This window comes from Vipera berus (genome assembly GCF_964194415.1).
Source record: "Vipera berus genome assembly, chromosome: 13".
Taxonomy (NCBI): Eukaryota; Metazoa; Chordata; class Lepidosauria; order Squamata; family Viperidae; genus Vipera; species Vipera berus.
The window spans coordinates 9,956,127-9,966,963 of record NC_138216.1 but is presented as its reverse complement, the minus strand read 5'-3'; the positions used below and the strand labels follow the sequence as shown (position 1 = coordinate 9,966,963).

General features: G+C 43.2%; 1 protein-coding gene across 1 annotated transcript in view; it reads left to right on the top strand.

Moving 5' to 3' along the window:
- The first annotated feature begins 958 nt into the window (after window positions 1–958).
- The window catches only part of NLRC3 (NLR family CARD domain containing 3), a 28,358-nt gene continuing 18,479 nt past the window's right edge, over window positions 959–10,837 (top strand). Inside the window, exons 1-5 of the mRNA XM_081338141.1 lie at window positions 959–1,090; window positions 2,636–3,150; window positions 6,068–6,213; window positions 7,525–9,268; window positions 10,414–10,500. Coding sequence (XP_081194267.1) covers window positions 6,207–6,213; window positions 7,525–9,268; window positions 10,414–10,500 — 1,838 coding nt within the window. The 5' untranslated portion in view covers window positions 959–1,090; window positions 2,636–3,150; window positions 6,068–6,206. The remainder of the gene's footprint in view (window positions 1,091–2,635; window positions 3,151–6,067; window positions 6,214–7,524; window positions 9,269–10,413; window positions 10,501–10,837) is intronic.

The window sequence follows — 10,837 nt, the reverse complement described above, 5'->3', positions numbered from 1 at the left end:
TATAGCTGAACTTTGACAGATAGTATCTTTTTGATAACATCCGGATCCAGCCCCAATTACGCATCATCAGCAAACTACTTGGCCGTCTGCGTCTGAATCTAGGGACATTGATTCCTAAGAAGTTGTGAATTTAAAAATAAAGCAGCTAACCGTTAATTACATGAAAGAGAATGGGATCAAATAGTTTTCAACCCATGAAGGTTAATTTTTCCTGGCTCCAAAAGAAGACCAGCCTGGTCTAGTTTCACCATACGAACTCTCTGAATGTGAAATGAGAAAAACACAAAAGTCTTGATAAAATTAAAAAGAAAGGAAAAGAGGAAACTCTTGATAAAATTTAAAACAAAAACATTTGCATGAATTATTCGGGGGGGGGGAAACTTACACTATTTCCAACCTATCAGATAATGATGACCGCTTGCTTGTCACCTTTATAAGAGCCCTTCCTTCCACGAATGGAAAGAAGACGCCTGCTTAATGTCTACGGAGATTCTCCGTCATCCAGGTCATGGTTGTCCCAAAGGTGCTTGTTCAGGAGGCAACTGGACTTTCTGTGTCTTTTCTATTGAAGTTGTTTCACTTCTCATTCAAGAGGCTTCTACAGCTCTGACTGGATGGTGGGGAATGGAAGGCTTTATATTCCTTTTGCAGACAGCGGGTCATTTGCATTTATTTTAGAGAGTCTCAAATGGCCTCAACGACTCGATAAAAGGAGGCAAACGACCAGCTGTCTGCAAGGAATATAAAGCCTTCCGTTCCCCACCATCCAGTCAGAGCTGAAGAAGCTTCTTGGATGAGAAGCGAAACGTCTTTCGAGAAAAACAAATCCAGTTGCCTCCTGAAAAAGCACCTTGGGGACAAGACCCCTGCACCTTGCTTTCTTTTAAGAAGAAAAAGCTTTAAGCGAGCTGCTTCGATCTGCATGTTCTTCCAGGCATGAAGTGGTTGTGAGCTGTGCCAAAAAAAAAAAGAACAACCTTGAGCAAGACCCCTGCAAATTCATTATACTCTGCACTGATGATGTTACCTAACTGGGAAATGAAACATCTGCAAGAAATCCACCAAGCTCTAAGAGCATCAAGGACTCTAGGTCAGGGCTTTTCAACCTTCTCACCCACTGTACCACTTTTACGATATAGCAACATCCGAGTACCACCAGTTGCCTAGCAAGGTGTCAAAAACTTGATGACCAAAAAAAAAAAGTGATGAAGTACAGGTAGTCCTCGACTTACAATAGTTCACTTAGTGACTGAAGTTACAATGGCACTGAAAAAAGTGCCCCCCCAAGCCACAGCCAAGTAAGACACCTGCCTGCCCACCTGGCAGCGCTCTTCCTCCTGTCCGAGGTTTTATTGCTGTGAGCATTTCTGTTGAGGATTGGCAGCGGGGGTGGGGTGGGGGGTGTTTGTTTTTATTCCCCCCCTCTGCTGGGTGGTTGCTTCACATGACCCTGGGACACTGTGACCGTCATAAATATGAATCAGTTGCCAAGCATCTGAATGTAAATCACAAGACCCTGGAGATGCTGCAACATTTCAGCTGATCGGCGCTTCTTCTGGGCTCAGAAGCACCAGGATCAGTGCCGAGCTCCAGCTGGAGCCTGGTGTTGATCCTGGTGCTTCCGCTGAGCCCTGACAGCCCTGCAGCTCCAGCCATCTCTCGCTCAGGCTTGTGCGGTGCTGCCACCGGTTCAGCTCATTCCCCTCCCCCGCTACCACTTTTCTAGGATGGCCGCGAACCACCTGCTAGGTGCCAATGTACCACGGGTGGTACCCGTACCACTGGTTGAAAAGCCCTGCTCTAGAGTTCAGACTTGAGTTACAAATATTCTCTTCTATTGGTACTTTAAGAGAACAAGCAAGCTCATAGAGCAGCAAGGATCCTCCCCTCCCCCCTCCTCCCCCTCCCCTTCCTCTCCACAACCCCCACTCCCTTCTAGCACTGATGATGTTTTGGTAACGAAATGTCTGCGAGAAACCCACCAAGCTCAGAGAGCATCAAAGACTCCAGAGTTCAGATTTGAGTTACAAATATTCTCTCCTACTGGCACTGGTATAGTGGCACTGGTATAGCCTTGGTGGAGCAGTGGGCTAATGCCTCCTTAAGTAACACCAGCTGCCTGCAGTTAGTGCAGGTTCGAGTCCCACCAGGCTCAAGGTTGACTCAGCCTTCCATCCTTCCGAGGTAGGTAAAATGAGGACCCAGATTGTTGGGGGCAATTAAGCTGACTTTGTAATAATGCCGCTTGGGGGTGTGTGTGAAAGCCCTAATAAGCAGGCATATACATAGAATGAAGGCTACTGCTAAGCTTGTAAGCCGCCCTGAGTCTTCGGAGAAGGGCGGGATATAAATGGAATTAAAATAATATATATATATATATATATAAACAGAGTGGAAACCCCACTCCCTCTAGCACTGATGATGTTACGTAGTTGGGGAATGAAATGCCTGCCAAAAAAAAAACATCAGTCCCAGAGAACACCAAGGACCTTTAGCTACAAATATTCTCTTCTGTTGGAATCATAACTCTGTCTGAACTGATTGAATGGGGTCCCACCTAGTTGATTTTTCACATCAAATATCCAAAAGGGAGGTGATTTCTCTCTCTCTCTCTCTTTTTTTTTTTTTGACACAGTCTGGTAGCATCAACCAAGACACTCTGTGGTTCACTCTCTGTCACGTTGCTCCTCGGTGGTCACCTCACTGCACCAGGTTGTCTTGTAGCCTGCGCAGCAAACAGGAAGGAAGATGAAATTAGACCCGCAGCACAGGAAGAGGTGTATATAGTGAAACTCTGAACAAAAAAAAAACATTAAAAAAAAGACAATGCAACGTTGCTGGAATCCGGTCAGCAATTCAGTGAGACGGAAAAAAAAACGGTTGCTTAAAACATGAGTTAGCCTCATCCCAACTTTGTTCTTGGACTGAGGGCATCCAAAAAAAGACTTGAATCCACCTTTTATCATAAAAACTGTCAGCGGTTGGAAACCCCTGATCAAGACAGGATATCTCGGTTCAAAACTGACTTCTTCTAAACAAGGATACGGGCTGAAGAGTTAAGCGCTCAAAATCCAGACCTTCGGCTTTCCGCAGTTGGAAGTTGGCTTGAAAATGAAAGCTCCAAGAAATCCTGCAGGAACTTGAAGAAATGTAAGTATTTACAGAGAAGGTAGGAGATTAAATCTGTGTTCCCAATTGTACAGGTCGTCCTCGACTTACAACAGTTCATTTAGTGGCCATTCAAAGTGACGACGGCACTGAAAAAAGTGACTTGTGACCGTTTTTCACACGATGGTTGCAACATCCCCAGGGTCATGTGATCAAAATTTCGACGCTTGACAACTGACTCATATTTACAACAGTTGCAACGTCCCGGGGTCACGCGATCCCGTTTTGCGACCTTCTGACAAGCAAAGTCAGTTGGAGAAGCTGGATTTCTCTGCCGGTAAGGTAGCCAAAAGTCACACGGAAGGCAAGCTACTCCTGACAATGGTGTAGCCAAGATTTGGCCTGCTCCTTCAAGGCTCAAAATGGTTGTGTGACTTCTGACAGCAGTCACATCATAGCATTTTGTGGTCACTGATGTGCCGATATACACGGGGGTGTGTGTGCAATCGATGTGGGATAGTTTTGTGAAGTTTTAAATTTAAAGTAACAGCAGGAGAAACGGCTAAAGAAGTTTGCAAGAAACATTTGTAGTTTTGACCCAGAATCACAAAAACCAAGTCCTGGGGAAGCTTCACAAAATGGAGAGTGAGAATCCTAACAGTATTTATGATACAAAATGCAAATTCGTTTTTGTTTTTGGAGACTTGAGTCCTGTGTGTGTTGCCTGGCAGAGCTCTTCAACCAAGGAGTTTTTGTGTTGTTGTTTTTATCCCCCGAAGAGATGATGTCTCTATCTGAGTCATCACCCTTTTGCAGACCTAGCTTTGTGCGCTATTTTCTCTTTGATGTGAAATGTTATCCTACACGTTCAGTCATTCTTCAAGATGACAGTAAAGGACACAGAGGACAAATGCAGAAAAGAGGGGACAATGAAAGTGAAAAAAGAAAAACCTTAAAATATAATAATTTTCAATAGCTCATTTTTCTTTTTTTCCTTTCACCATCCCAAGCCACTGATGACTGAAGTATTTTGCTTTTCTTGAAATATTGGAGATTGTTGCTACTATTTATTTACAGGATTTCATCTGATATTTTAAAATTGATCTCTTTTAACTCTTTTGCTTAGAAACCAAAATTGACTGCTGGGTGCTATATTGCTACATAAGGGACCCATTCCTGCTTTAATTTAGTCCAGTTTCAGTTATGCATATATATATATATATATATATATATATATATATATATATATATATATATATATATATATATATATATATATATATATATATATATATATATATATATATATATATATATATATATATATATATATATATATATATATATATATATACAAGCAGGCATATACATAGAATGAAGGCTACTGCTAAGCTTGTAAGCCGCCCTGAGTCTTCAGAGAAGGGCGGGATATAAATGGAATTAAAATAAATAAATAATATATATATATATATATATATATATATATATATATACATACATACATACATACATACATACATACATACATATACACACCATCCGTTTTGTCATCATTGCGTATTTTCCAATGCTGCTCTTCCATTCTTGAACTGCCAGCAGAAATTTACTTTTCCAGCTTTTTACCCTTGCTGGCACCTATCTTAGTAGGTGGGGAACTTGGTAAAAACTTGATGGTAGTCACTAAACATTTTAACAATCGCACTATTGCAAAAAAAAATTTCTATCCAGCTATCCCAAGTCATTTTCCAAGGTGTTATTTCAATAAGGCATTCATATCTTGGGCCTACAGACTACACTCTGCCTCAAGTAACTTTAATAGGGAGGGGAAGATTGGAAGGAAGGAAGGAAGGAAGGAAGGAAGGAAGGAAGGAAGGAAGGAAGGAAGGAAGGAAGGAAGGAAGGAAAGAAGGAAAGAAGGAAGGAAGAGGGGGAGGCGGAGGAGGAGGAGAGGAAGAGGAAGGAGGAGGAGGAGGAGGAGGAGGAGGAGGTAAGATGCTTAACAAATTGCAACCACAGTTAATGTAATCAGCTTAGCGTTCCTGATCAAATAGTCAATCAGAGAAGATGCCTTGTCCTAATCACCAATCAACACAGGTCCCAATTCTCTTGCTATGATGCCAGGTATATCCAGTGATACATCAATGTAGGGAGTAAGAGAACATTGTTTTCCATGTGGCTTCTTCCTTGCTAATCCTTCTCACCAACAAGGGTTCTCATCAGCTGAGCTCTGAAACGTAAGTCTAGGTGAAGGGAAATGGCCTGAAAAGTACCATTTACAAGAGATGGTAAATGTGAGTTTAGGAGACAGGGAAGGAGTGAAGACTGGAAATTGGTGAAATAGTGGGAAGTGATTAGAAAAGCAAATAAGGATGCTGGGGGGAAAAATGAAAGCCCTGTTCCGGCCAATTCTGCTCACTTTACCAATTATTGTCCAACAGTGTAACGATAAAAAAAGTTCAATTTATCAACATTAGGTGTCCACAACTGAGCACCGCAGTGAGGATGTTGCATCAGCAATTGCTGAGCTCCAGGTTTCTAGACAAAGTTGTTTTTGTATGAAGACCATAATCCTGAGTATTTTTCCATCTCAGATGGGGCTGACCTACTTTTGTCTTTGTTCTTGGAGGCAACCTTGATAGATAAAGATGGGGAGTTGGGATCGATCAAGTCCTTTTGTTCTTCTGATGTTCTGACTTTTTCTTATAAGGTACTAGCCAGGTGGTAAAGTTGGGCACTGTTATTAGGACAATAGAATGTGCTAAGCACATTGATTTGTGCTTAGATTGTAAGCCGCCCTGAGTCTTCGGAGAAGGGTGGGATATAAATGGGATTTTAAAAAAAATGTACAACAATAGAAACAGAGAGAAGAAACAGTGATGTGCTAAAATGATTGAATTGATTGTTTTCCCTTTTTTCATCTCCTGCCTTAGCAATAATCATTTTCCTTTCCCTCCTTCAGAATCGTGGATAAAGGCTTTTCCAGTAAGACGTCCCATGTAATGCATCAAAGGGAGGGTTGTGAAGGGTGAACGTGGTGGAATTTGTCTGCTACATGCCGTCAACGCCCTATTGCAGCTAATGATCCATGCAAACCTCTGATGGATGGTGAGTAGATAGTCTTACTAGGGGATGCCTTCTTTATTATGGCTGGCTGCACAGCCAGCCAAATGTTTAGACTGGCTTTGGCATTTTTGCCCACCTGTTGAGTTCTTCCCAAAGACCTGGGATAGGCAGACATTCTTTGACGGTGTTAAAGGTAAACTTGTAGGCTGTAAGCTGTTCCAGATGAAGCTGCCTTTTGCAGTTGACTGACGGGATGTTGTCAATTGCAAAAAAACAGCTTGGAAAAGCTTACATCTTGTGATCATTCCTCCTCCTCCTCCTCCTCCTCCTCCTCCTCCTCCTCCCTTCTCTTCCACTCCACAAAGCCCACTTCCTTCTAGCACTGATGATGTTACCTAGTTTGGTAATAAAACATCTGCAAGAAAACAACCAAGCAACCAAGCTGCTGTTCCTCCTCCTCCTCCTCCTCCTCCTCCTCCTCCTCCTCCTCCCTCCTCCTCCTCCCTCCTCCTCCTCCTCCTCCTCCTCCTCCTCCTCCTCTAATTTTGTATGTGAGTCATCTGGACAGTTTTGCAGAGTTTGTCCTGCTAGTCTTTAATCTCAAGATGAGAACAACTTTTGGGGAAAAAAACCCAAAACAAAACCTTTACTTCATGGCCCACAACTCTTTCAAGATGCTTCAGCCACTCCTAGCCTTGTATGGATATTGGTTTAGGGTTCTTCCCCATATGGGACATTCTAAATATATAAAGAGGATATCGCTTGAACTTTCATTTCCCATTGAAGCCAACACTGACTGAAAGCGTTGTCTTCAGTCCTTTCAATTCAGAGTTTGGGAGGGGATTAACTATTATACCTTTCAAAGCCTTAACTATCAAGTGACTTCCTCTGCATCTTTCCGTGCTGAGCATCATACTATTTGATTCATGGAAAAGACAGAATGTATGTAGAAGCGAGCCCTCCCCATCAGCCCTGTTATGTATGCAGGCACCTGCATAGCAACAGCCACCAGGGGGCGTTGGCCTGAACGGTTTTGGCGGGAAACCCAGTTTCGGCGGGAAACCTAGGGCCAACCCCATTGGCTGTCCGCTTACCTGGCTAGGTATTTAAGGAGGCCAGGTAACCCTCATTCCCCAGTTCACTACCCCCTTCCAATAAAGAGCTGAACTCACACACCAGCTGGCGTCTCTTCCTTGCGTCGGACCCACTACACAATAAGCCCCACTGAACTATAGCGAAGGTCTTGCCAGCCATCTGCGGCCTGTATTGTAATTAGACAAATACCCCAATGGCTGATGTGACCCTTCCTGAATCTCTTGTCATTAGGTCATTCTCTTCCTTCTTTTTTCACAGAACCAATGGTCCAAAGGCACATGGAGGGTCTTCAGACCTGGTGTGGTGCTAACCCAGAACTCATCCCTTTGGAGAAGTTGACCGATCTCCTCCTTCTGGAAGGGCTGAGCGATCTCCAGCAGAAGCAACACGATTTCATACAGATGGAAACCACTAACGGCTTAAGGAACGTCTCCAAAAAGATCCCCTTGGACAAGCTCTTCCTGCCTCTCTCCAAGTTCAGCAGACCTCCTAGGATCTTGGCGACGATCGGTGTGGCAGGAATCGGCAAGAGCACCTTGGTCAAATTCTTTGTCCACGCTTGGGCAAAGGGAGAAATCAGCAAAAAATTTACCTTTGTTTTGCCTCTCACTTTTCGGGAGCTGAACGCTTACGAAAAGCTCTCGGCTGAGAAGCTGGTCAGGCTGGCAGCCCCCCATTTAATGGATCAGAGCCTTCTTCCTGTGATGAGCAGTGCCAGAACCCTTCTGATTCTTGATGGGCTGGATGAATTCAAGACGCTTCTAGATTTTTCCAACACGGCGGTTTGCACAGACCTCCAGAAGGAAATCCAAGTGGACAACTTAATCACCAACATCATCCGAGGCAACCTGTTGCAAGAGACGTCCATCTGGATTACTTCCCGGCCAACAGCAGCCAGGCAAATCCCAGGCGGTCTTGTGGACCGGATGACCGAGGTACAAGGTTTTGGACATACGGAAATCAAAAACTATTTAGATCGCATGTTCACTGAAAACCAAAGCTTAGCAGATGGCGTGATGGAACAACTCAAGACCAACAGGTCCTTGTATGCCCTCTGCACCGTGCCAGCATTTTGCTGCATCTGTGGATTCTCAATGGGCCATTTACTAAAGAGTGCTGATCTGTCTCCTGAAACTTCAGCGGTTCCTAAGACTTTGTCGGGAATCTATTCCTATTACTTTAAAATATTGCTGTGCAGTGATTGGCAAGGGAAGCCGAAGGAAGTCCTCCGGATTGAACCTATGGTGAACAACTGCAAGAAGATGATGAGTGGGCTGGGCCGACTGGCATTTTACGGCCTGATCAAGAGAAAGTACATGTTTCTTGAGCAGGACATGAAAGCCTATGGAGTTGACCTCTCTTCCCTCCACTTCAGTTTGTCCAGTAGGATCTTGCTTAAGGAAGAGACTCCATTTTCTGTCATCTACTATTTCTCCCACCTAACTTTTCAGGAATATCTAGCTGCTACCTATTATTATTCTGTGGCAAAGCGTGCCCTGTTTGACCTCTTCGTTGAAAGCGGCATGTCTTGGCCCAAGCTGGGCTTTGTCAACCATGTAAAAAATGCCATCCAGAGATCCTTACAATCCGAGGATGGACACTTGGACATTTTTATACGCTTCCTTGTTGGTCTCCTTTCCTCACAGGTCAACAAAGTCTTGTCTGATTGGTTCCTGGTGAGGGATGAACACCACGGCTACCGAAGTCATGTGGTCGGACTCTTCCAGAATTTCCTGGGAGTGGACCAAGTTGTCTCCTGTAGGACTGTGAACCTCATGCGGTGCTTACATGAGCTTCAACACACTGAGGAGGCTGCCAACATTGAGGAGGCCTTGAAAACCGAGAACTTGGCTGGAATGTTGACACCAATTAATTGCTCCGCCTTGGCTTATGTTCTACAGACATCAGAGGCATGTGTGGAAGAAGCCAATCTCTCCAACTGTCTCACTTATCACATCTTGCAAAGTCTTCTCTCCCAGCTTCTTTACTGCCACAGTCTCAGGTAGGTCTTGCACAGGGTTTGAAATGAGATGGGGTTCACCAGAACTTGGTTATTTAGATAGTTGTTAGATGCATATCTTGACTTTCATTCAGGAGCTCATGGTGGTGCACAAAGTGTTCCCTCATATTTCCCCCCCCCACAACAGGAACCTTCGCCACGACACCATCACACCTCCTGGGTTGAGAGGGACAAACTGGCCCAACATCCCCCTGGACCTTCCATGGCTGGGGTGAATTAGATCCCCCCCCATTCATTACTTTTATCCCCTTCCCCATAACACTTCTTGGATTGTTTCTGAGACATTCTGTGGCTCGGGTCCCCAAGGCACTTTTTTCAAAAGTCAACTAGAGTTTCTTGGGGTTTTTTTTTTTTGCCTGAAGGCATTTCGCTTCTCATCCAAGAAGCTTCAGTTCAGAAGAAGCTTCTTGATGAGAACTGCAGCGCTTTCAAACAAACAAACAAAAAAAACCAACCCAAGAAGGTCCAGCTTGAAAAAAGTGCAACCTATGACCTACGTAGATCAGTGGTTCCCAACCTTTTCTATACCCCGCACCCCTAGAACGCTTCTGACATATTCTCGCGCCCTTTACAAAAGTTCAGAATAAGGAATTGTGCCCAAGTTTCTGTACCCTCTGGAATATCGTCTTGCACCCCCGGTTGGGAACCCTTGACCTAGAATCAGGGCTAGGCAACCTTGGCTCTTTTATGACGCGTGGACTGCAACTCTCAGAATTCCTGAGCCAGCCGTGCTGAAGGGAAAGAGAGAGGCTTCCAAGCTGAGCCAGGAATTCTGGGAGTTTAAGTCCAGGAGTCATAAAAGGGACACTGTTGCCTAGCCCTGACCTAGATGATTGAGCATCTCCATAGACATCTTTGTGACCGAGGGAAACCACAGCTTGAAACCTCTCTGTTCTGTCCACTCCTGACCTTCCTATTCAACTCAACCGTTCAAGACAGATGATAGCGTGGGTTTGCCCTCTGTGAATTTTCCTTCCATCCAACCCCCTTTGGCCAAATGCTCTGACAGCCACTTAGCAACACCCCAACATTTCTCCATCCACACTGAAATAACACATCCATTTCTTCCTTTTCTCTTCCTTGGATTAATTAAAAATGCTTTGTTTTCTCTTTTTCTCCCCTGCAAGGTTGGATTGCAACCAATTGAAAGACAGTGCCATGGACCTCCTTGGCAGCGTGCTGAGCGGAAAAGACTGCCAGATTCAAAAAATCAGGTACCTCTCTCTCTCTCTCTCTGTGTGTGTGTGTGTGTATGTGTATATATATATATATATATATATATATATATATATATATATATATATATATATATATATATATATATATATATATATATATATATATATATATATATATATATATATATATATATATATATATATATATATATATATATATATATATATATATATATATATATATATATATATATATATATATATATATATATATATATATATATATATATATATATATATATATATATATATATATATATATATATATATTAATATATATATATATTATGTAGGTCTTGGCGTATTCGGGTCT